A 27,077-nucleotide genomic window follows, 5' to 3' on the forward strand; every position below is an offset into this window, starting at 1 on the left:
TTAAAAGGCAATGACAGATATGTTTGAAATAGTAGATGCCTTGTAAGGTGATTTTAGTCTTTTGCAAGTCCAGTTGCAGTGTTTTTAGTGTAAAACACCTGTTTTTGTTATGAAACACTGTGTGGAAACACAAAGACAACATCTTATACTTTAAAAACTATAAAGCTGGAACATAACCAGTTAATTTGTCTAAGACAGACTGCTGAAGTCTCAAATTAGCTTAACTTTTAATACATTTGAGCACAAAATGAGGAATGTGGATTTTGACACCCCCCCTTATAGTGTAGCCACTCTCACACTAAAGGTATTGCTTACCGCCAGCATGGAAAGAGGAATGATGACGACAATCAATAACACTTTCATCGTACATGGCATGTGAGTATAGTATCAAGAAAGACATGAACAAATGTGAGCCTATCCTTTAAGGTTGGATTTGTCAACCTTAAAGGATGTCAAAAATTTGTATTTTTACAAAATAATCTCGGCCAGTGCAGCCTGAACTCCATCTTTTACAAGTCAGTATTCTCCACCACACGTCTCAAGCCTCCCCTCCTCTCTGGCTCTTGCTTTATATGTGCTGCTCTCCACTTTGCGAGCTGCCTGCGCTGTCTTTCTAGTGTCTCCTTCAGACTGCTGCTTTGCATGCTCAGCGACAGCCGATCAATATCCCGCCCTCTGAGCCAGGCGTCAACGCTGAAATAACAACAGCTCGGCATGTTTGTATAGAGCAGTCTCTCAACTCGTCCAGGGTACTCAGGAAACTCGATGCAAAACAATCATTTACAACAACAAGGCCGGTGGGGAGCACCAAGGTGGTGGAGCTCATTCATGTAAGAGAATAGATGTTTGACTGATGTCTAGGTGGCCTTTAAATAACAAGAGAGGTATGTTAAATGATTTGGATTGATAAGTTCAGCATGACATTCTTTATGATACAAGAAAACGCTGCATATTGCTGCTTGGAAAGAGACACTGAGACCCTCCTGGGACAGACGAGAGCCTGCTGGGATGGCTTCAGTGTTCCAGCACTTATTCTGATAATACAACAACATACTTCTGATAATGCAGCCCAGATGCCAGAGCTCCAAACGCAGGTGCTCAGTGGGCTAGTGTTAATTGCTGCTAATTGGTGCAGCAACACATCAAGGCATATGTGGCGTGTGTGTATTAACAGTGAGAACAGAGGGGATTGTCGAGTGTTTCAGTGCTAGGACTATAAGATTATCCAGGACAAAAGAACAGACTGTTACCAGAACTCATCATTTCATTCACAGAAAATTAGACACTTGTCTGAACAAAGACAACATTAGTTATGTTTTACCTATGTTGTGTTTTTCTATGAGGTTGAATGAAGTTTCTGATACTATAGGATTTTACTGGTTGAGGTGGTAGATACGGACGTGATTCACATCAGAATTAAAGGATTTGAAGAGACGGTCAGTAGTGACTGGATGAGTGTTGTACTGAATGTTGTCTGTGGTCTGAAAAGCTAAAAATGTAGGTAACCAATGCAAATAATAACACCCATATCTGGGAATAATAAATTCTACTATTAGCCTACTGTTACTGTCAAACATTAACAGATCAATTCAGAAATAAAAAAACTAATTAAATACAAACTATGTCTGCCATCTAACTAGCTAAATGGCTAATTCTGGAAAACAGTACATAACAACAAGAAAATGGATGTTGCTTTAATGTCTTATATATGTATATGTTGCTCTTGTGTGCTGGAGTCTGAAATGCCCAAGAATAGTTAGTCAAACTGGTCATGACAATACTTTCAGAAGATTGTTAAAATTAGTGAAATAAGAAAGAGAATAAAGTTGTATCATCTATTTCATGCACATCTGACAGAACAGATGCACTCTAAATCTAAATCATTCAGCTACGTAGGCTGTGGAAATCCTTGCACTTAGTGATTGAGTAGCTTCAACCTAAGTCTATTTTCTCTTGTTATATGCTTGTAACCAGTGCTTGAAGTGGAAAAAAAATAGGTGCTGGTACTCCACATTCACATGTTGAGGAGTAGGAGTAACTAAGTATAAATTAGTATATTAGAACATATTTTAACATTGAATAAAAAGTATAATGTTAATATATTTATAGGTTACACTTTATTTGGCTAATGTAAAGATAGTTTATAGAGTATTTGTAACGTTTAAAACACCTTATTAGTTGACAATTCAACACATTTTATTAATGTCCTTCCCCACCCAGGCTGTGATTGGTCAGTTCATGACTGTTGGTAGTAATACCTCATTGAACAGGAAAAGTGTAGATTACATTACATTAAGCTTTTAAGTGTCTTGCTCAGGGACACATTGGTGGGGGATTGACCCCGGGTCTCTCACACCAAAGGCATGTGTCTTATCCACTGCACCATTACCACCCGATAGATGCGCAACTATGCTAAGTATATGTCAAAGCAAAACCAAGAATTTGGTCAGTAAACTGTTATGGATTTCTACAATGGAGCATGTTTTGTCTGCACCACAGTCCCAGATCACAGAAATGTTCTTGGTGATGACCGTTTTAATACTATCAATAGGAATGAAGGCTGAAAAATGTCTTCTTCGCCGCTGATCCAGAGGAGGACAGAGCACTCTTCTACATACAGTTAACATGGAACCCTTTAATCTTTCTCTGAAAAGGAATAATAAGAATATTTCCTTTTCAGAGAAAGATTAAAGGGTTCCAGATTCACTTTCAAATTTACATACTACATTTGTTGTAGGTGCTGGCAGTTGGAACAGTGAAGTCAACCCCTGGGAGCTTACCCATCACTTTTGTTGAAATTCGAAATTCAAGTTGGAAAATGCAATGATTGGTTGTGGGATTTGGGCTTGGTGTCTTCATGTAATATATTTTTGGACATGTGCTCTCCAGTACATTCTAGACAAATGGAATATATGGTAACTGTTTATAATTTACTCTTCTAGGCACTGGAGTTCCCAGCCAGCCAGTTTGAGCTGCTTGCATGATCATTGTGTGCTGCAGGTATGTACACCAGCAAAAAGTCTTAAGTGATGTTCTGCTCGACTCTTTGCTATTTTGCTCTTAATTGCCATATTATCGAGAGAATAATCCCAGCACACTGGACTGGAGCTGACAATGTGTCCTACCACAGAGTGACAGAAAAGATACATCAAATCCTTTTGTTTTTGCAATGAATCAACAATAAAAAGCTGAAGATATTCACAGTGTGACACAGAAAGAATCCAAGGCTGAAAATCAGAATGAGATGTGCTGTGCTCAAGAAATAAATCCAACTTCATACAAAGTCTTTCATTTGATCTTAATGATAGCCATTGTATGGGCACCTCTCAATTACTTCCGCTTCCTGCAACGTGCTCCGGCTCACCTGGCTGCAGGCCTGGGTGCCTGGCTGCAGCACACAACTTATTTAAAGAGCTTGAAGGGGTCTTGGAGACGGAGCAAAGCAACAGCAACAGAGGAATAGAAGAGGAGAGGGTAGAGGAAGAGATAGAGGAGTGGGAGGAGGAGGAGCAGGGGAGCTGGACAAGATGAAAGAAACAGCTGTATACAAATGACAGGCTTCCATACCCCCCCACCACCAGCACCACCCCTACCCGTCTCCCCCCACCTGCGGTGATGTTGCCCTGTGCGGTCATCGAACAGCTTCAAAGAGCTAGGCAGGCGAGGCGAGGCGAGGCGAGCAGGCCGAATCCTCAAAGAGACTGCCTCCCTCTCCTCCTCCGCTAACACCACGGCCTCCGACACACGAGCACAATCTGCCTCGTCCACGCTGCACACCCTCCTCACCCCCCGCCACATGTAAAGAGTCAGGAGAAGAAATAGAGGAGGAGGAGGAGGAGGAGGAGGAGGAGGAGGAGGAGGAGGGTAATGGGGTGCCTTTATCACAGCCATATACTCAGTAGAAGTGACAAGCTCTGTTGTGAGGTGATATCAACAAGTGTGTACAGTGTATTTTTTCTTTTTACACTTTATGAAAATTCCACATTTACCAAATTGGTGATTGGCTGTCTATCAGAGGCATCAAGGGAACATGCCAGTAATTTTGCATTGTCATTTACTTCAAATGTACTTTACAATATATATTTTTGCATGTTTTTTTCATTGGCTTCTGCATACTTAAATATTGCTTAAAGAAGTATTAATTAATTTTAGGACACTTTGGGATAGCAAAACTGTAATGGACTGCCTATTTTAAACAGAAATTAAGTCTCTATAAGTTGATTTTTATCAAGCAAATGGCTACCTGAAACAGAAACAATTTGTTTCCAGAGTTCAAGAATAAACTTTCAGTGTCAACTTTTTAGTCAACTTGAATGGGGAAGTCCTTTCTTAAAGTACATTTACACATTGAATACAACATTTATTCTATGAAAAATAATGATTCTATCGTAACTACAACCTGTCAGGAGGATTGTGTATTATGATTTTGAAACTACTGTGGTATGCCTTGAAAAATGCAGCACTGTAGTACTGGAAGGTTTTTGTGATTTGTAGTAGAGTAGATGGGCTACACTGTAGCAGACACAAGCATGATCTATGTACTGTATGTAACAGCATGTAGGTTACCCATAGTTCAACCTTTTCAGTTTTCATTAGTCTCCTGCAGTTTTCATATCCTGACATACTGAATACTAATTATCCTGCATACTGTGAGATTGTGATTATTTTAAATACAGGTACATACGTAGCTATAGTCAGCTACTACTGTAGCTACTAGGAGCATTCCAAAAATGTCAGTTTTGGGGGTGGGGGATATAAAAAAGATAGATTTTGCTTCTAACTATGAATCTGTGGTTGAATATCACCTGGCAGTTCCAGTCCAAAGCTGTCACTACCAGGCTTTCGAAGACTCATGTGAATCCAGTGCTACTGTGTAGTGGATAGAGCTGGTGTTGGTGTATGTGTGACAGACAAGGAAAGAGACTGATGAGGAACAAATGCCAATTTGGCTCTAAAACAGACCAAGCTGAACCTACCTCCCCCCCCACCAATCCACCATACCTAACTATCTTGATCAAGAATGACAGTGCTTGGGTGCAGGCCAGGGCCTCTTCAGCACAGACACGTGATGGATATGGACATGCCCTTTCAAAGAAAAACACGGGTGGGTAATAAATGAAAGCCATTTCGTTTTTTGTCTTTGTGTTTTTTTTTATTTCAGGACATCATATCAGGATCCCATCCTCTTTTTACTACGCCACCTGAACCATCTCAGTCTGGATGATGGAGGAGGAGGAGAATGTATTTTGATTTGAGGATGTCATCATTGAGAAAAGACGTTGGCTGGATGAGCCCATACCAACACCACCTTCAAACACACACATACTGTACACATGCATGCACACACATGAACACCAACCCCTCACTCACTCAGGCCCACCCTTTACCGGCCTGCGCTGGTAAATAAGGCCGGGAGTGTGAGAATCTCATTACCGCAACACAAAGCAGAATTTCCTCAGAGGATCGGTGTGTGTGTGAAAGAGAAAGAGTGAGACAGTGCTTGTGTATGCAAAAGTGAAATAGAGCGAAAGTGTGCATGTGTGGGCATGGCTACAGAGTGTATATATATATATATATGTGTGTGTGTGTGTGTGTGTGTGTGTGTGTGTGTGTGTTAGCTCAATCAGCAGCAGGCTGATGGGGAGGGAGAGTGAGGCAGCTGGGGCCTCCTGCCCAGGCCTTCAATTTCCCTTCCAGTCCAGTCACTGGAGTGTGTAATTACTATGGGGCCGGCCTGGGGGCTGGCATGGAAGTGCAAACGCACACACACACACACACACACCATCCCTCAGTATCCACCCTACCGCAACCACTACCACCCCCCAAGTCACACACCTCCCACTAATAGCCCCCACACACCCATGATCTCCACGCTCTCACAAACACACACGTACACACACACTCACAGTAACACACACAGTTAAGAAACATGTCAGCCTCCCTCCCCTGGCCTGTAGTTCATCCTGATGCCCCGTGTTGCCCTGGGGTGGCTGAGCATCTATGATCCGCGACTGAGAGCACACTATGAAATCCCTCTCAGCTCTCACTTCACAGACATGGTGGAAAGTATCCTCTCCTCCACCATGACACAAAGTATAGATTTCATATTAATCTACACTCTATTTCTTCTTGTGATTTGCTGCCAAGTCGGTTGTGTTTGCTGTAGCACTGAAAAGGTGTTTTTGTAGATTGTTTATACCAAAGTCCAACCGAAAGTGACAAATACAACCCAAACGGTAAAGTCCAAAATTAAATCCTTGACCCTATTTACAGGTGGCATTAACATGTGATCTGTATATCTTATGTAGACCAGCAAAAACACACGTTAATGCAGGTGTAAACGCATGCAGAATGCATTGTGACGGGAATGCAATTGGATTGGCTAGAACACATCTGGAAGTGTTCCAGCAGGTACAGCGTGACCACATTCTTATTTTAAAAAAATGGTCACCTAACTCCGCCTCCTCCTGCTAGCTTAAGCTAGCCCAGCAAAAAGCAACTAGTGGAAGCAGTAGTTAGCAAGTCTTCCTTTGCAAAAAGTGAAAATAAACGACACCTGTCCATGGCTTTGGGCGGTAGGTTGGTGCAGTAGTTATCACTGTCGCCTCAGAACAATAACGTTGTGGGTTCAAAACTTATCGGTCCCAGGCCTTTCTATGTGGAGTTTGCATATGTTCCCCGTGTCTGCGTGGGTTTTCTCCAGGTTCTCCGGCTTCCTCCCACAGTCCAAAGACATGCAGGTTGGTTGTTTGTACATGTGTGACCCTACAATGACCCTGTACAGATGATAAGCAGTTGACAATGAATGAACCGCTTTGCTTCACTTGATCTGGGACTCATCATGTTTGTTGAGCCTGCCAGCCTATCTAATTGATATAAAATATATAATGGGAATGCTACTTAATACTAGGTTTAAATGCAAAAGCCTGTGGATCAGATGTCCGTATCAGGTACAGATCACACATTAATACCAAGAGAAAATTTGCATCAAAATGAGGGTTAGGTTGGCCTGCACATTCTCCTGTTATATACAGAAGTAGTGTCAAACAAACGCATAGCTGCTGCAGACAGTTAGAGGGATGTGCCACAGGTCTCGTCATTGTCTGCCTCATTTTCCAGAAACAAGCTGCAGCCAGCTGTGGTAGAAATTTTGCTCCAGATTACTAAAGTCTATGGCGGCAGCGCATTTCACTGTTGCTGGCACACTGTTTCCAGGTTGGAGGTTCATTACAAGAGCCTTGATCTGAGTGAACTCAGGTGACATGGTATCAGCCTTAAGGGTCTAATAGTCAATCCTCCTTGACATCGAGGTGGAGGCAAGCCGTGACTGCCCTCCAAGTCAGCGCAAACCACCTTAGGAGGTCTGTCTAGTTTCAGTGCCCGTGGCATGAATGAGAAATTCAGGTTTGAGGTATCAGATAAGCCTTTCGTGTAACCCTTCAGTGTTTGACAGACATACAGGACACTGATGATGACCATCCTGAATGTATGATGCAAAAAAAGAGTTGGTCTGACAAAACTGTGGCTACTCTAATGACAGTTGGCACACTGCACTGTGACAGTTAGGTTTTGTTTTTGGTCCTATAAATTAAATAAAACGTTTGGCTTGAAGCTGTGGAAGAACTGGCAAATTTCTGGTGATAGCACCACCATGTGGCCATGGATAAACCACTGTATTAAACACTTTTTTCATGACTCCCGCCATTGTTCGTTCAATTCATTATTCACAAATTAACATAAAAAACACGTTTGTTTTTGTAAGTCAAATTGTTTTTCTCATATTGGTTGCCAAACACTTGTAAGCATGTCCCATTTCACTTAAACTGCTAAAACTCTCGACCACATTATGCAACTGTGCTTAAAAGATCAATCGTTGAAATCATTTCTATAGTAGATACAGTAGACGACAGGATGACTGCACACTAGCTTCAATTTTCTTTTTTTTTTTGAAAATTAATATAAATTATTTTAGGGACAGCTGAAAGGAGACAGGAAACAGGGGAAAGGAAGGGAGGGGGCTGACATGCAGCAAAGGGCACAGTAAGGACTACATGATGCGCTATACCCAAGACTCTTTTCAAGTCATGTGCAATGAGAAGTTGGTAACACAAAAATAAATGGAGCTTAGAGTGTGGTCATCCTCTCTTCTAAATAGGACATTACTGTGAACAGCATCACCGTTGTTCACCATACAACTCAGGCTTATTCTACAATTTCAACTATGGTTGGCAATACAGCATCGTGATCCCTTTAAATGGCTGACTCACTTGAAATTTTGATTTAGAATTAGAATCTGCACCATTTGATGCAGATGCAAAACCAGAGGCAGAATAAAAGCTTCTAAAAAGCTCAAGTCATTGAATTAAAATATAGAGGAGTGTGCTGCCTTGGCTTTCTGAGTTGTTTCTCTGGTTACTAGTGTGAATCAACAGTTTCTAAATCTGTGGGTGGGATGTGTGCACTTGTTTCCGCACACACCCAAAACAACAGGCCGACTTGAGGGAAGCTCCTTGATATAAGCACATTTTAATGGGACACACACTTACAACGTGAGCCTGACAGTATCTAACAGAGACAATGTGTGGTTTTGCTCATGTTTTAATGCTCTTACCCCTTGTGTGTATCTTCTGGTGCGCGCATGTGTGTGTGTATATCGTCGCCCTTGTCCTTCTCAGCGCAGTGGGAACACACACACACACTCACCGGTGGGCCCTGGGACAGGCAGACAATTAAACAGGTCAGCATGGGGTAACCTCAGCTGGCCTGCGGGGGGCGGTAGACACACAGCTGGAGGTAGCAGGACAGGCGAGAACAGCAACACCTCCAACGGACATGCTCTCTGTTTCACAGGCAGACACTGAGGGACACACAGACACACATGTACACACACGCATGCATCTAGCCAGCAGGAGAGAAAGATGATTAAGAAGTTAGAGAGTTGAGGATAAGGACCACTTCTGGACACTGACCTCAACTCTGAACCCCTGAAATTACATGAAGGGACTATTTCACACTTTAGACCAAAAGTGTAGGCTAATAAAAAATGAACCAGAAATTTAAGAGACAATAATAACTGCCCCTCCTTTTGTCCATAATGTTTTACTCTTACATATTTATTTCATAGTTGTAGAAACATCAGGGCCCCTGATGAAGGAACTGGAGCTTCATTAAAATGTACAAACCTATTCAAATCAATTTTAGAGTAATGCAAAAGGGACATAAAACATATATTTAAATATTTTTCATTGTACTCATCATTCTGTCCTTTACGCTCTGCTGTTCTCTAACTCCTCTCTCTGAATGTTAAATATTTAACATCATATCCTTTGTCCCTTGCTCCAACCCTTGTTACAAACAATTAAGAAAACAGGTGCCTCACAGTGTCTGAACAAACTTCAGTCGTGGCTTCTCTGTGATAGAAGCAGATTAAAGCCTTTCTCTATGTTTGCGTGGTAACTGATTGCCGAGGCAATGCTATTCTTGTTTGCTATTGCAGCCGAGGCGGAATTACCTCGATTTTGTACAAAATAGTCAATTAAATTAACTGTGAAAGGCTATTTATTTTAACCCGGGGACACATTTTTTTCTCTTTTTCTCTCCTCTCATAGATGTTGTAAGGGGGGAAAAAACAGCAGAAGAACAGAAATTGGCAGGAGAACAAAGAGGGAGGATTCAGTGGAAGTTTCAGAGCTGGAGTCATACTGCCATCAGGTGGACAAAGGCTAACACTACATCATTTCTGACTGCATTTGTAAAAGAAAGTACATCTGTGGACGAGACAGCAACCACTGTTTTGTTGTTTTCACTCACTTCAGTGTAACCCTTTCTTTCTTCATTATCCTTGTTTTCATCAGAGCCATTATTTCATCGGATTTCTTGTTTGTCTAACTTACTGTTAGTGTAAGACACCATTTCCACCTGGTATCAACATACAATATCTCATCTGGACAATGAAATCTGATCACAGGCGAAATAGGGTTCCTCCTACACTGTGCAGCTGGCTAAATAAAGTGTTTCTCAGATCTAGGACAGCAAACGTGAGATGGAAAATGGACTGGAGCACACTGTATGATTTGTGGCCTTTAATAGTGAGACAGACAAACATTCTGACACTACTGCGTCTTTATCAGAGTTGAAAATGAACAAAGGCGAGTACACATATAGTCGACCTAGAATACTAGGTGTACATTTTCTATTCAGTACAGGGTTTAACAGGATTTCTAATCTGATAATGTATCCAAGACAGGAGATGCCACACCCCATACACTATGATCAATCAATAATCAAAAGAACACATATTTTAGAGTTAGAGGAAATGTATAATAAAATACATAATTAGAGGAAGCAAGAAAGATTCAGTTCTTTCTTCCAGCTTTGAGTTGAACATGGGCCTTTGCATTCAACATACATAATTAGAATCTGATCTCAATATAAATAAATATGCAAATTAGGTAGGCAGACCTTTCAACATACATGGTGGGTCTCAGGTGAAGGTAAACGCTGGTGCTATAAGGGCTCTACTTTTCCTTTTCCTGCTGAGGAAGGTTTTGAGGTGGAGGTTTTCTTAAAAGTGTAGCCAAACTGTTATTACAGTATTACAGTAACAAATGTTATTTCCACCTGACTGAGATCTGATCACATTTTGTGAACAAGACCTCCAGATGTGGTGTGGCCTATCCAATCATACCCCCCCTCCGATTACAACTCCTTGTACCACAAATGTCATGAAATTTTGATTCAAATGTTGCTAAATTCTGATTATTGGAGGTATGTGACAACACCAGTGAAAAAAGTAGAGATGAAAACGTAAATACAGAAATTTTTAATGTGAAATCAAATAGCAGAAAATGTTGCGTTTATGTCGGACAGTCGGGATTATTTAGCTGTTTTTTTTACTCTTTTACAACTTTGGTCTCGGCACATTTGGCAATATAATACAAAACTATCTGTTCTCAACAATACCAAGATAATAAAAACACGTCAACGCTGCTATTCAGGAATATCTTAATATCTACCTGCTTCAATTAACAGGCTTTTTTTCTTATCCAGATAAGATATCCACAAACACATCACATGTTAATACAAGCTGTAAATGGGGTATGAAAGAATATACAACACAATGATGTTTGTTAGCACAGCTCAACAAGAGGGAGATTTATCTTCTAACAGATGCATCCAAACACCAACTGACACCCAAATGAAAACAAATAGACAAAAAACACAATGCAGCAACAGAAACAGAAGGGATTGCACCCACGCATGCGCACACTGCTGTCTAGTTAAATGAAGCATGCTGTGATACACTGTTGTGGAATGTGTATGACAGTAAGACAGAGAGAATAATTGTGACTGCGAGATAGAGCAAATGATGTGCTGCAGGGAAGTAAACAATGCCAGTTCCTGTGATAGACTGCAGAACACTTTCCGTCTCATTGACTTTGAATAATTTTTCACGTCAAATGAAAAGTAATTACATCACAACAACTCGTGTTGGATGGTTTCCTGTGTGTGTGTGTGTGTGTGTGTGTACAGCAAGATGAGTATTTATATTGGTCAGATTTCATTGGGCCTGTTCAGACACTATATACAAACAGTAGACTCTACTGTATAGGGAACATTTGAAATACAATTCGCAAGGTTCTGCCTGTCATTACACAGGCGCACAGAATAAGCTGTACCATACATCCTCAAGATCACATATAACAGACTATAATGTCAAATTTGAGCATTTGTTGCAGGAGCGGGCGGTAATGGTCACAAAAACAGTGGGAGCGGGCGGGCGCGGGATCAAGCAAACAGTCCCGCGCAGGTCTCTAGTTTGTAGTCCAGCCTTTTCTTCCACTGTGCTGTGACGTCACAGCAAAATGTGCATCATAGTGCTCCCCTAGCGACTTGTCCGACACGCCCTCAAAAACACCGGTGGAAAAACAGTGAGCTGCAGCACACAGTGACAAGACGTCCGCCTGCTGCCTCTCCTCTCCCTTCCAAGCACTAGCTACCTTCCAGTCAGTGGACATAAAGTTGTTACTGTAGAGACAGAGCTCAGTTAAAACTTTATGGATGAAAGATCCAGTTGTTACAGATTAATAACTCACCACTCTGAAACTCTTGCTCCAGTCCATGTTGCTAAACTGGTGAGGAGAACATATACTGTATAGCTGAACCAAAGCTGTGTTTACTGGCTTTTCAGGACCCGCCCTACTCTGCTTTTGATTGGTTAGTAGTCCTTACCTAGGAACTGCACATGTGCAACTCCCAACACAGATCTTAGAGAGGTGAGATGCATCACTCTATAGATAAACAAAGCCTTCAACACAGGGTGAAAAGAGAAGCTGCGGCAATGTGCAGTATGAAAAGAAATATGGTGTTTTTTGAAAATGAAACAATGTAAACCTGTTCTGGTACAACCGCTAAATAAAATTATGAACCTGAAAATGAGCATAATGTGACCTCTTTAACCCTTCACGGAGACTCAGCAGGTAAAGTGCTGTGTTCTGCTCACTCAGAGATCTGTTATCTGCTGCTATGAATATGTCAAGACTCAAGTCAGCCCAATATTTTGTGCTCATATTTCATCTGTTATCGTCTCATTAAGGTGCAATGCATAATGTTGGTATATGTGTACATAACCAACCATTAATGTTGCTGTGTTTGTGCTCATTGTTGTCTTCAGTAGTGTGGTTATAGATGGATGAATTGGTGGGTGACTTTGTGGATGGAGAGATTGGGTGAGTGGGTGAGTGGGTGAGTTGGTGGATGGATGGATTAGATACTAAACTCTATGTGAAGTAATTCTATTTGCCATGACAATGCTACAGCTTCTGTTTTGCTGAATGTATGAATTGATTGTTTGAGTTCTGGCAGTTCAGTGATCTGTACCTTTCTTCTCCGCTCAAAGCGAATGATCCAGACATGACATTGCAGGAAGTTAGCTGTGGATTTTTGTTTTCCTGCCAATGCAAAGTACTGGAATATTATGGAATATTAAATCATTTGGTGTGTTTAAAAATAGAGGTTTATACTTCCGAGTTGAAGCAAGTTTATAAGTTTTACGGGTTTCTCCTGTAAGCTCAGTTTATTTAGCCCTAGGTTTTTATATATTTAGGTAGGTGCATGTTACTGCACTACCCACTCATAGTGAATAATTAAATATTCTGAGATGATGATTAATGTATGCATGGTCAGTTTGTCCAACATAAATACAACACGTAACCACTTGAGCATTTGAGCCACAAACCACAGGCTCTATATTAAATGGCCATTTCAGTGTATTTTCTTTGACCCAGTACCTAATGCCACCCATTTTTACAATAATTTCAAATTTAAAACAGAATGTGACTCACATATAACATACTTTTGAATGTTGTAGTCATTAAAAGCAGTCACCTGCTTTTATGTAAAATTTTGTTGAATATCAGAGATGGTTGCTTTTTTAAATATTGTGAGCCAAATAAAAGACTGGTGTCAGTACATAACCATATTTTTGAATTCTGATTTCTTCCCTGTTTCCCTTTGAGCTTACTTTGAGCAAGAAAATCTATTCTGGCAAAAGACAAGGATGGTTTGTAAACTTCAAGTGACATCTACCTCAGATTTCTGATTCACTTCCACTCACGAAATTCTGATGTAAGCTGTGGAACAGCGGACAAACATGGACACCAAAGATAATGTTGCTGTAAAAATCCCAAAATGAAGGTTAAATGTTAGCTGCAGGGGCAGTCACTTAGCTTACCTTTCCTTGAGTATTCTACTCCACTACAATTCAGAAGTAAATGTTTTATGTTTTACTCCCCTTCATTAGTTACAACTCAGTTTAAAAGAATATGACACCGTTATAAGCAACTCTTTTGTCTGTAAATAGACATTTGGGGTTGTGTATCTAGTAGGTAATTATACTTCTATAGAAAGTGACAGTAAGTAATTGGTTGCATTATGATGTTATAACCTAGTCCACTGTATGCTTTCCCATTTTGGTAAGATTACTGGAATTTTAGCTGACATTACAGCAAATGTTGAGTTTTACATTGAATAGTGGAAGAATATTAAGTTACGTAATGGTTTTGAACTTGTGAGAAAATGAACATCTTGAAGGTTAGAGCATGGGAACAAGCCCAACATTATTTTACTCATTGCTCTCAATTTAAGTGTTGATGATTTTAAAGGTTTTACTTGTTTTTATTTTTCAAATCCTCCTGCTTCAAACATGTAACTTTATTACAAAACAGCCAGGGTATATGCCATGTCATCCCAGGCCATGTCACTGTGATCTTCTGCAAATGAGAAACTTGGCTGAATGTTATTGAATGTATGACATTAAATTACATACAACACATAATTAGACAGAGGGAAAGGTTTATACACGACATATACCATAATGTGTACATTCAATCAGATGAAAGATGAGAAAACTAGACAAAACACAACTAAATAAAATAAATTGATGTACCAATAATAAGCATACATGGTTTGTCTACAAATTGTTGTTCTAACACTGCTGACTGCTGTATGCCACTTACAAAGGACATGTGCTACTTGCCATTTGCAAGAATGATGTAGCACATCATTCATGGTCCACTCAGGGACTGGATTTGGCAACTTTAAAGATCCTTTAAGCGACTTCTTATGAAAACAGAGTCTATAACACCACACTTATTATCTTTTATTTAAACCTGGTCTGTTCCTAAGAAGTGTCCCCCCAATACTGCTTGGTGAATGTATACCCATCCTGAGTTCTGTGTGACTGCAGCTTTCTGGATTGACTGCTCAAAGAGTGGCAGAGAGCAGTAGAATGTTCAGTCAACCACACAGCAGTCAGACAGAAATGTGAATGAGATTCATGCATATACTAGTGTTCAAAACCAACCAAACACTAATCCTCATTGGACTGTAGCGCAGACACCAGGCAGAGCACCAGTAACCTGGATAATGTCATCTTCCCCTTGTGGTGGGAAGGCTGAAATCAAAAACCTTCTGATCCTGGGTACAATATCTACCGTGTCTAAATCTGGGGTTCTCCAAATACCTTAAAGCCAGGTCCAGTCTGGTCTCAAGTTTACTCAATTTAAAGGTTTACTAATTCACTAAGTTTGGTAGGAGATTGGCAGTTGCAGGTTCTACAAGGTAGAAATAAGATCTCCACCCCACAGAAAACACACGACCACTGACGTAAGAAAATTAGTACTGAATGTGTTTAAAAGGAAACTTTGTAATGTTCCACTTGCCTGCTTTTTCAAATTTAAAACATTACTGAAAGTAATAAAATTCTTTGTTTGACACACACCAAAATGCACTGACAAAGATACACTTATAATCAGTTTAAATAGTCCCCGTTTCCCCTTTAACACTTCCTTGAGTTCCTTCAGAGTTCCTTATAGTCTTATTTGGCTTTGTTAGCTCGTTGCTAATAGGCCACAATGAACAGACAGTGGTTCACATTTTATCATGACTGGTTGTTTTTTTTCCACCGTACCTTTTAAGGTATTATAGCACGCAATAATACAGCTTGGAACAAAACCTTAATGCTAACCAAGTAACCGTGGGTTGTTGACTCACCAGGATAATCCATTAATTAGGAAGGAATGCCTGACGGATTTTCTCCGAAGATTCTCTGGCCCAATCCCAATGTCCCCCCTAAGCTCTAAGCCCTGTACCCTCACAGACTTTACTGACGTCACTTGGAAAGTGATTGAGTGCAAGAGGCTGCAAGGGCTCAAAATGCTGTAAACAGGAACGGGACAGCACTTTGCCACTTTACCTTGACAACGCTGAAACCCATTGCACACTTTTTATTTTATGCTTTTGCCTCATTTTTAAGTCCAGCATGCTCTTGCCCTACACAGTGGAGGAGAGGTAAAAGTAAATATATATATTTGTCAATAATCAGTGCACTATTGTTGGTCAAAACAATAGAAATAGACATGACATCGGCTCATAGTCTTCAGTCTCTCTCACTTTAAGAGAAACTGAGAGTTACATTGAATAGTGTTGAATAGTCTAGTAATATAACTGACCAAACACTCCTTTAAAACATAATTGCTTTTTATAAATACCAAAATGAGGCTGCACCAGGATTGCTCTATGGCCACTGGTCACCAAAATTGCAAAACATTGTTTGGCATACTGAGCTGAACTTCCACTCAAGTGAGGAGGGCTGGGCTCCAACAATGGTTACAGTCCCTGCAGGAGGAAAGAGATACAGTAGTGCAATGCTTACATAGAGTTGCAAAGTAATAATAATGGTAGTGGTAAAATATTAATAAAACAATAATAGTAATTATAAGGATTGCAATAATTATAATAATAATTAGAACTGCAAGCAGCGTTGAACAGGCCCTGTGCATCAGGTGGAGCTGACATGGCTCTGAAGTTAACACTGCACATATCAATCACTGGTGAAGTGTGGAAAACATCTCACAATGTGTGGTTGATGTTTCAGTTATTTATTCAATTCAAAGTTGCGCTAAATGGTCAAAATTGCAAGTCCCACTGAATTCACAGGGATTTGTTAAATTTGTGTTCGCAACACCGCAAAATCCTTGAGGGACTGGTTAAAGAAGCTCAAGTCATTACTACTGAGGGCTATAGGAATGCATAGCTCAACAGAACTGTGCCTCTCTGTCAGCCTGGCTACAGTGCTGAAAAGAAACCTGGGGTTGTTCCTATTTTCCTCTATTAATGAAGAGTAATGCGCTGCTCTGGCATTACGGAGGGCCTTTGGGTGCTAGCCAGTGCTTCTGCAGTAATAATATGTTTGAATACTCTCATTTTAAAGGTGCATATACTTTGATTTCCTGTTATAACCTGAATTCACCTTGTGATGAACAATGCATCTATTCTTCTGGGGCCAGATGTGGGAAGGTTGGGTACACACAAAAAACACAGTTCAGACCAGGTGTACACTTTCCTAGAGCCAGCTGCGAGTGATATGATGAGGAGGTGATAAAATAGATATTTATGAGTGATGCATTTTAAAATTGTTTTTATTTACATTTTAGCCATTACTTCCCCGTCAATGATTTTTCAAATTGTAGCCACCACAGTGGGGGTGGAAGCAGAGCTTGTGCACACGGACCCAGTTCCACAATTATTTCCATTTATACAACTGCTCACCAGAAACAGAAATGAACTAAGTCATCCAAATTCACACTGTGAAGGCACAGCCATCAGGAGCAATTTGGAGTTCAGTGTCTTGCTCAAAGACACTTTGACATGCAGAATGGTGGAGCCAGGCATATGTGTTAGGCTAATCTGTTTACTTGTTTTCCAAAGTTTTGCCATTTATTGTTTAGAGAGAGGAAACTATTTTGACCACGCAAATCTGTTTATGGTTTTATACACATCCTCTTTTATATGAACAATGTAGATCCATCCTCATCTGATCTAGCAAATATGATTGTTCTAATTGGTAAATATCACATCTGTTGTAGCAAGTGGAAATCTTCTAAGCCTTCTTTTTCATGGTTAATTAAATTGTTATTTTCTAGTAAAAATACAAGAAAGATGAGTAGAGATATATCCAGGCAATTATTGTTTTGATAAAACTCCCCTGTTATGCTGCTTCTAAATGAGGCTTTGTTTTGTTTTCTATAGCCTTTTTGCCTAACTAGTACCCCCCTTTTCTTTTCTGTTTGTAAAACTCTCTTTCAATTGCACAAACAGTGATTGTATTGTTGATTTATAGTGTTTTCTTCCCCCACCAGAGTTTTGTATGTTATCTTGTCAAATCTTGCGAGGGTTTTTAATGACAGTAACAGACACATCCCAGTGAACAATGGACATGTTTTATTTTGTTAAATGTATTAATTCTAATTCTAGGCTATGGACCGCAGTCATTCGGCACGCCCTTACTGTTGACTGATTGGATTGACGAAAACGTTTCTGTGCTCTGATTGGCTTAAAATTACACAACACAGTTCCGCAAATCTAGTCTGTTTGTGTTTTGACGTTTTTGGAAGGAGCTCTTCAGACCACCACACAAGTCCCTAAGCAAGGACACAGTCAGCGTTCTACACCTCGGTTCGTAACTACAACCGCTTGAAAATACTGTCTTACTGCAACATGAAAAATGCGTCTCCTTCTTCAGGGCTTCAATTGTGTCGTTTTATCACCACAAGGGAGTTTTATCAGCTAACGCTAGCTAGCTTAGTTAGCTCCGGGGTCCTTATCTACTAGTGGAACTTGAGCGTTAGCCAGTAGCTGTATTGTGTTCATTTGGCAGTTGTCACAATTGTTGCCCGTATTAGTCTGTTGGTTGCTAGCGGTGTACGCTAGCTGAATAAATGTTCAGGAAATGTAACCGAAGCTACGATAGCCAAGCTTCTCTGTGTCTTTTGCCAGAGAAGCTCATCTCTCAGTTCAGACATGGAAACACTGTTAACTGAATGCAGCCCAGTAGCCCGGTGTCTCCAGCTGTTGACATCGTTGCAAACGCGTTTGGCGTAACGCAATGTTAGAGAGTTCTTCTGAGAAATTCTAACTCCACTGAACACAGATGACAATTGGACGTTGCTTTACTAAGTGGCTTAGAGCATCAAGACCTTTCAGGCTTAGCTCCCACTTCACAACAGCCTGGTGCATCATCTGCATAACTGCAGTCGCTGCATCAACACAGGCGCTGTTTCCTACTATCTCCCAGCACCTAAACACACACCATGAACTGTCGTAGTGATTCATCGGTGTTATTCAGTTGTGACACAGTTGTGTTTGTTCTCATGTTTGGTGGGATATTTCAACATCGTTTTAAAATAAATGACTCCTAAGAATGACCTTTGAGGGGGGGTTGGTTCTGCTTGTTGTGGCTGGTGACTGCTGTGTCTGTCTGGTGACAGTGACCTCCGACCGGAGGACAGAATTTACAATGAGGGACATTTAATTAGGTACACCTATCTAAAACAAACCCTCTACTACACTAATAAATTCTACCAGTCTGAGGGGCCTGATGATTAAACTTTCTGATCATTTGGAAGACTGTAGTTTGTGTTGCTTTTAAGTTGTTTTGTATTATACCTCTTTAAGTTTATTCCAAAGCTTTATTTTGTCTCCCATATATGATATGGTGCTTTTCACCCGATGTCAGCTGGGATTGGCTCCAGCCCCTCCGCGACCCTGTATGCAGGATAAGTGGTTGACGATGGATGGATGGATATGATATAATTTTGTTTGATTGCGTCTACAGTATTTGTACATTTACAACTTGTAACTCTAATTAATGTTACAAGTGTTAATAAGGGCTGATCCATACTCTGTGGTCATTTGTGTTCTGCAAGATTACATGATACTGAAGCATGCTTCAATGTTCCAATAATTTGTGTGTAAGTGGGAGTGAAAAACACTACACACACACATTAAAAGGATGAATTCCGACACACCACCACTACAGCCTCAAACACAGTATTATTTCAAGATCATTGTACTTTTATTACTGTGTACATTTGATTGAACATCTGGAGGTGGTAAACACAGCTGCTAAAAGCTCAACTAAATATCTGCCTCCTTCTACTTTTTCAAGAAGCCACTAATGCCCAATTTGTTGTTGTTTGAGTGTGTTCCAACCTCTCATGTGGAACCCTCACATGATTGTAAAGCAAAGGCCCAAAGACCACCACAAGATTTGACTTCTGCTCATTGTCCTCCTGAACTAAGCTATGCTGTGTTAGTCTCTTTACCTGAGTGTGTTCTCAAATAGAGTATACAGTGTAGGGATAGTTTGCTAATACTGTACAAAACAACACTTATAATTCTCTTATTCTAGCTGTACTTGATGTTGAATTTTATTTCTCAGTCTGTATGATAATGCTGGAATGTTAGCCTGATATCCAGTAACAAAAAGTTTATGGAATGTAAATGTATTACAGCGCTGAAATGATTAGTTGATTAATGCTTTAGTTGGTCAGCAGAAAATTTAAGTTTTGATTATTCATGAATTTTTCAAGTAAGCAAAAATGCCAAACATTTTCTGGTTCCAAAGTTTTGTAAAGGGTTGTTTTCCCTGTCTTTTATCATTGTAAATTGAAAAGGTTTTTTTAAGGTCAGTCCATCTGAAGACGTTATCTTGGGCTCTGTGAAATTGATGGGTATTTGTCACATTCTTGAGACTAAACCAATAATGTTAAACTTGTTAACATGACACATTCATAATGTGGCTGAATCAAAGCCAAGTGAAGTAACTGCTGCCTGCTGTCCACATGGTATCTGCTCAGATTTCATGCCAGTTTTGGGATGCAGCAGGGAAACAGCTGTATTAGTGGTTTTGTGTGTATGATGTTGTCATGTTAAGTGTCTCTTTGTACTTTTTCAGGGAGAAAAAAAAGCCCAGCAGACAAAATGGCATCGGACTCTCCACGCAGACCTAGTCGCTGTGCTGGAGGGGTTCTGGTGCGAGCGCAAGCTGCTACGTAAGGACAGAAATCTCTCACCCGGTTTTTAATGTTTTATTAGAAATTCCTAAAATTATGATTCTGCATGCATGTATATACCTAAATACTACAGGTGTGTGTGTGTGTGTAAAATTGACATATTGATGAGCTGTTTCACTGAACATATACCAATAAATGCATTATCATAGAGATGACATAATACGCTTGTTGCTGTCACAGGGAGCAGTCTTACATGGAAAGTGTGGTGACCTTCCTGCAAGATGTGGTTCCCCAGGTAACTTTCCTCATTTCTTCACTCATACTTACAGCTGTTAAAAGTTGTGTCCCAGTCCCCCATTACTGTATTGACAGTTTTCAAACAAGTTCCTGCTTCATACTGCTTGTTAACACATCTGAAAGTTGACAGAAAACAAAAAAACAATCAGATGTTTATTGTGAAAGATTATCTCAATATTATCTCAAGCAATTTTCACATCTTAATAAGTTAAATTCCTAATCACACTGGAAAGAATGGAAAACTAAGGCTTCTTGAAAGTTGGGAAATCACTCTAAATGCACATTATCGTAAAATAGTTAAAACATATAAACCAGTTCAAACAGTATGGTCTGTTTAAGTTTAGAACACAAAAAATATGGAAATGTGGGAATTGAGTACTTAACCAAGCTACTTAAACTATCTGAATGATCAGTAGGAGCTCGGAAACCATTACAGGAACTGCTGCGTACCTGAGTACCTCCAGCCAAAAGCAATATACACTGTGGCTGTCTGCAAGTAGCTACCAGTGATTCTTTAACTGTTAATTCTGCTACAGAAATACTTTTGGCTTATGTAGTTACTAGATTTTGGAATATACAGTTGTGTTTGATATGTTGGGCAGTGGTGTTGTGAATATTTGTCGACTCTCTTTTCTGTCTTTCACCCTACAGGCTTACACTGGGGCTCCCCCCACTGATGAAAAAGAGAAAATCATTTGGGTGCGATTTGAGAAAGCTGACATCAATGGTAAGTCTTAACTCTCAGACAACTTTGCTTTGTTTGACTATTGAAAAAGAAGGGATTCTAACTACATTGGGCTCTTTAGTTAAGAAGAATGCCTGATCTCTGTGTAAAACTGTTTGTAGGGTCACTGGTGGCCTAAAGCTTAAAGAAGAACGGGGGGTTGTCTGTTCAATCCCCGGACTGGCAAGATAAATGTTGATGGCTGAAGTGGAAAAAGCAGTGCTTGTCCCTCATTAGTTACCACCACTGAGTAGCTCTTGAGCAAAGCCTTTAACCCCAGGGGCTCCAGTGGAGCTACTCAGTGGCCAGCAGGCCAGACTGTGGTTGGACAGGGCAGCGTCCAGGTGTCAATGTGTATAACTGTGCGAATGTGTTCAGGGTGTTCCAGCTAAAGAGAGGTTCCTCTCGGTGAATCTTCCTGAATAAATAAAGACTAAAAAAATAAGTAAACAGTAAAATTTTACATATTCACTTCTCAATATTTTGCATATGCCTGAACAATTAAATAACTCATATTGTACATGTTGTATTTATAATATTTTGTCATATTTTATTGTCAGATATTTTGTCGCATGCATCGTTTTTTTTCCTGCCGGTTGCTACTGGGTTGATTTAAAATAACAGTAAATGTGGTGGTACAGGACTGCAGATGGTACATTACGGGGGCCGCTGTGGCTTATGCATGTCGAAGTGTCCTTGGGCAAGATACTGAACCCCAAATTGCCCCTGGCGGCTGTTCGGCCAGTGTATGAATGTGTGAATGTTAGTTTCTGTTTGTGTGTGAATGAATGTGTGTGAATGCAGATATAGTGTAAAAGCGCTTTGAGTGTTTGAAATACAAATACGGAGCATTTACATTTACATGTGGAAAAAGATCAGGATCTGGAGCTGTGAAACAAACTTTTAAAATGCAGAAGATCAGGCAAATGCACAATGTAGATCAGAGAGAGTAAATGTAGAATAAGAAAATTATATTAAAGTGATGTGATAGTGAGTACGTGTTTATTTTTGTTAAAGTGCTGAACACGTCCTCTAATTACACTTTACTTAATCTCTCACTTACTGTTTGCACAGATGCTGCCCGCAATCCAGAGTTTATGGAGATGCACAGCGGTACTACTGACCCTCCTCTCTGCCTCATGATTGGCTACACTGACGGGATGCAGATCTGGAGCGTATCTGTAAGTGACGCACCTAATGGGCCTATTAAACTGCAACCTCATCCATTTTCTACCTGGCTATTTTGTGCCTGAAGTTTTCATTGCAGCGTTAAATTCAGATGGATATGTGTGCTGAAACCTTCAGATCAAAATATCATCATTTGGCTCACTATACAGTCATTTTGTGCCTTGGCTACTTTGTACAGTACTAAAGGCCTGCTGGACTCTTCAAAAGTCAACACTAAAAACAAGTCAAGCACTTATTTTGAAGTAAAGTTACAGTTATAGTTTTAGTAGATGGTTTAGTAGATATATATATATATATACACTACGTTGTATGTTAAAGAATAGGTTTTCATGTTCATTCAGTCATCAATAGACAATATTAACAATAGGCCTGTTTATGAATGGTGAAGCATATTTTTCTTTCTAACTTAACAAACTTCATGTGTTGAACATAATACCTTTTTACTTTCTACATCGATGCAAAGTCCTTACAGTTGATTGCGTGCTTGACAAAATGTAAACATTATGTCCTAACTGGGTTCAAAAGTTAAACTCGGGTCAAATCATTTGCTGACCCTGGACCTGTCAGGACATGTCCATTGCCCAACCAAGTGACTGGTGAAAAACACAATGCAGTAACAATGGAGAAATGTACATTGTATTTCTGTGGAGTGAGGTTTATCAGTCAGACCAGCCCTACTGACTGATTAACAGAACAGCTGAAAAACATACCCAGAACTATATTGTTTTTTGTTGTTGTGACTTAGAGTTTATTGTTTTCACGATAAACAAAAAATATGCAAATAATTCAGTCACAAGTGACACTATCAGTCATCAAGTTATGGAACATTCAAGTAACATGTAATGAAAACTATAATGAATACACACGTGACCACAAACAAAGAATAAAAAGAAAATTGTGTATATCAGCCATACCATTATGACCACTGACAGGTGAAGTGAATATACAGGTCCATGTCAGAAAATTAAAGTATCCAGGAAAAGTAAAAATCTTTTCATGGAATTTAATTCAAAAAGTGAAACTTATAAATTCTAGATTCATTATACATACTGTAAGTAAAGTAATATTTCAGGTCTACTGTGTTTTAAAATCTTAAAGATTTTGGCTTACAGCTCATGGAAATTAATAATCCATATCTCAAAATATTAGAATAAAGAATGTATAATACAGAAATGTTGACATTCTGCAAAGTTCGGAAAAATGTTAATTTATGCATTCAGTACATGGTCGGGGCTCCTTTTGCACGAATTACTGCATCAGTGTGGCGTGGCATGGAGGCAACCAACCTGTGGCGCTGCTGAGGTGTTATGGAAACCCAGGTTGCTTTGATAGCAGCCTCAGCTCATCTGTATTGTTGGTTCTGGTGTCCCTTATTTTCGGTACTGCGGGCAGGTGCCATCTCCTGCTGGAAAAGGAAATCAGCATCTCCATAAAGACTGTCAGAAGGTGGAAGCAAGAAGTGCTCTAAAATCTTCTGGTAGATGGCCGCTTGACTCTGGACTTGGAAAAAAACACAGTGGTCCAACACCAACAAATGACATGGCACCCTAAATCATCACAGACTGTGGAAATTACTCAATAAAGACTTTAAGCGACTTGGATTCTGTGCCTCTCCACCCGTCCTCCAGACTCTGGGACCTTGATTTCCAAAAGAAATGCAAAATGTACTTTCATCTGAAAAGACTGGACTTGGAACAACTGAGCAACCAGTCCAGTTCTCTTTTTTCTGTGCGCAGGTAAGACGCTTCTGACGTTGTCTCTGCTTCAGGAGTGGCTAGACACTAGGAATGTTGTTGATTTCCTGAAAACATCTGTGCGTGGTGGCTCTTCATGGACTCCAGCTTCAGTCCACTACTTGTGAGACTCCCCCAAGTGCCTGAATCGGCTTTGCTTGACAATCCTCACAAGGCTGCAGTCATCCCTGTGAATATGTGGTGGACCGGCCAAGGCTTGTTGATACATGTGTGGAGCAAAGGATGGCCTGTGTGGTCCCATCCAACAGATGAGTTACTGTGGCTCAAACTGCTGGAAAAGTTCATGCTGATTCTTAGGGATGAGCAAGTGCACCACTATCAGTATCTGTTCACCAAATTATTAAAACAATTAAATTGTTTGTATAGGTGTCAGAATACACAGAGCATCGCAGTTTGTTGCCTGTGGGTCAGTCAGGGTGCCCATGCTGACCCCTGTCCACTGCTGAAAGCGCCTACAATGGGTACAGGAGCTTCAGAACTGGACAGAGCAGTAGTCTGGTCTGAAGAATCATGTTTTCTTTACTACACGTGGATGGGCGGGTGCGTGTGTTCCCCAGATCTCAATCCAATCCAGCCTCTGTGGGATGTACTGGACAAACAAGTCCAATCCATGGAGGACCCATCTCGCAACTTACACAACTTAAAGGATCTGTTGCTGATGTCTAGTTGTCAGATACACCTTCAGAGGTCTAGTAGAGTCCATGCCTTGAGGGGTCAGGGCTGTTTGGGCTGCAAAAAAGTGACTTACTCAATATTAGGCAAGTGGTCGTATTGCGACCGACCGACCTGTGCATGAAATGCTTGAACCATTTTCTCACCAAGTGAACCCCTTAGTTAGTTGTACTAATATATGATAACAAGATATGGTGCTAAATATAAATCGTACAGGCCCCATTTCAATTGATACTCCTCCACCTTATCAAGCAACGTATTAATTGTTCTAGGGCAGCTAGCTGACCAAGAGGATGTGCCACAAAGATGGTGCTTTGACTAGAAGTTTCCATCCTAACAAAAGGGGACTCTGGATCCAAAAAATGAAAAATAAAGTGTGCACACCCTTAGACTAATACTTTGTTGAAGCACCTTTTGATTTTATTACAGCAGACAGTCTTTTTGGGTAGGAGTCTATTAGCATGGCACATCTTGACGTGGCAATATTTGCCCACTCTTCTTTGCAAAAGCGCTCCAAATCTGTCAGATTGTGAGGACGTCGCCTGTGCACGGCCCTCTTCAGATCACCCTACAGATGTTCAATTGGATTCAGGTCTGGGCTCTGGCTGGGCCATTCCAGAACATTTATCTTCTTCTGGTGAAGCCAAGATTTTTTGGATTTGGATGTGTGCTTTGGGTCGTTGTCGTGCTGAAAGGTGAACTTCCTCTTCATCTTCAGCTTTCTAAACGACGCCTGAAGGTTTTGTGCCAAAATAACCTGGTATTTGGAACTGTTCATAATTCCCTCCACCCTGACTAAAGGCCCCGGTTCCAGCTGAAGAAAAACAGCCCCAAAGCATGATGCTGCCACCACCATGCTTCACTGTGGGTATGCTGTTCCTTCGGTGATGTACAGTGTTGTTTTTGCGCCAAACATACCTTTTGGAATTATGGCCAAAAAGTTCTACCTTGGTTTCATCAGACCACAACACATTTTCCCACATGCTTTTGGGGGACTTGATGTTTGTTTTTGCAAACTTCAGCCGTGCTTGGATGTTTTTCTTTGTAAGAAAAGACTTCTGTCTTGCCACCCTACCCCATAGCCCATTCATATGAAGAACACGGGAGATAGTTGTCACATGTACCACACAGCCAGTACTTGCCAGAAATGCCTGCAGTTCCTCTAATGTTGCTGTAGGCCTGTTGGAAGCCTCCCTGACCACTTTTCTTTTCGTCTTTCCATCAATTTTGGAGGGACGTCCAGTTCTTGGTAAAGTCACAGTTGTGCCATATTTTCTCCACTTGATGATGACTGTCTTCACTGTGTTCCATGGTATATCTAATGCTTTGGAAACTCTTTTGTACCCGTCTCCTGACTTATGTCTTTCAACAATGAGCTCTCTGATGCTTTGAAAGCTCTCTGCAGACCGTGGCTTTTGCTCGGAGATGCAAGAAAATATCAAGAAAATCCTCCTAGAACAGCTGAACTTTATTTGTGATTAATCAGAGTCACTTTAAATGATGGCAGGAGTGTAATGACTTCTAGTTAACCTGAGTTTGAATGTGATTTGTTAATTCTGAACACAGCCACATCCCCAGTTATAAGAGGGTGTGCACACTTATGCAATCAGGTTATTGTAAGGTTTTTATTTGTCATTTTTGCCGCTCAAAGATTGCAGTTTGTTTTTCAATTGAATTGTTCACATTAAAGGTGGAAAACGTTCAGACATGACTTATCTTTGTCTCATTATTTTACATCATAAGAACCTGGCATTTTAACTACTATATATACACCCACTGCATTTTAATAAATGTCACAACCTGGCTCAACAGTAGGTAACAAAAGCGGGAAACCACACAGTCTGAAAATAACAGAAATAAATTAAGCAAAATATAGGTGTCTGTCAGATCAGTGTGTATGTGTGAGTGGAGTATGTAGAACACAAAGAACCAAACAAAACAGAAGCAGTGGGCAGGCCAGGAGAAGAGGGAGTCAAATCATCAAACAGGCTCCTTTATAGCCACCTGAGCCCCGCCTGCTCAGGTGTGTTGCATCTCACACCAGATATCAACTCCACCCAGCAATTACCTGGATTAAAGGGACAAAAC

At 40.4% G+C, this 27,077-nt stretch overlaps 1 protein-coding gene across 3 annotated transcripts in view; it reads left to right on the plus strand.

Moving 5' to 3' along the window:
- The first annotated feature begins 17,907 nt into the window (after positions 1 to 17,907).
- The window catches only part of bcas3 (BCAS3 microtubule associated cell migration factor), a 344,304-nt gene continuing 335,134 nt past the window's right edge, over positions 17,908 to 27,077 (plus strand). For all 3 annotated transcript variants that reach the window (XM_038692467.1, XM_038692465.1, XM_038692466.1), the window contains exons 1-5: positions 17,908 to 18,015; positions 20,297 to 20,393; positions 20,595 to 20,649; positions 21,303 to 21,378; positions 22,450 to 22,556. In XM_038692467.1, coding sequence (XP_038548395.1) covers positions 20,323 to 20,393; positions 20,595 to 20,649; positions 21,303 to 21,378; positions 22,450 to 22,556 — 309 coding nt within the window. In that variant the 5' untranslated portion in view covers positions 17,908 to 18,015; positions 20,297 to 20,322. The remainder of the gene's footprint in view (positions 18,016 to 20,296; positions 20,394 to 20,594; positions 20,650 to 21,302; positions 21,379 to 22,449; positions 22,557 to 27,077) is intronic.

The sequence above is a fragment of the Micropterus salmoides genome, unplaced genomic scaffold, assembly GCF_014851395.1.
Source record: "Micropterus salmoides isolate LMB-PRFRI ecotype aquatic unplaced genomic scaffold, ASM1485139v1 Ms_hic_scaffold_3, whole genome shotgun sequence".
NCBI lineage: Eukaryota > Metazoa > Chordata > Actinopteri > Centrarchiformes > Centrarchidae > Micropterus > Micropterus salmoides.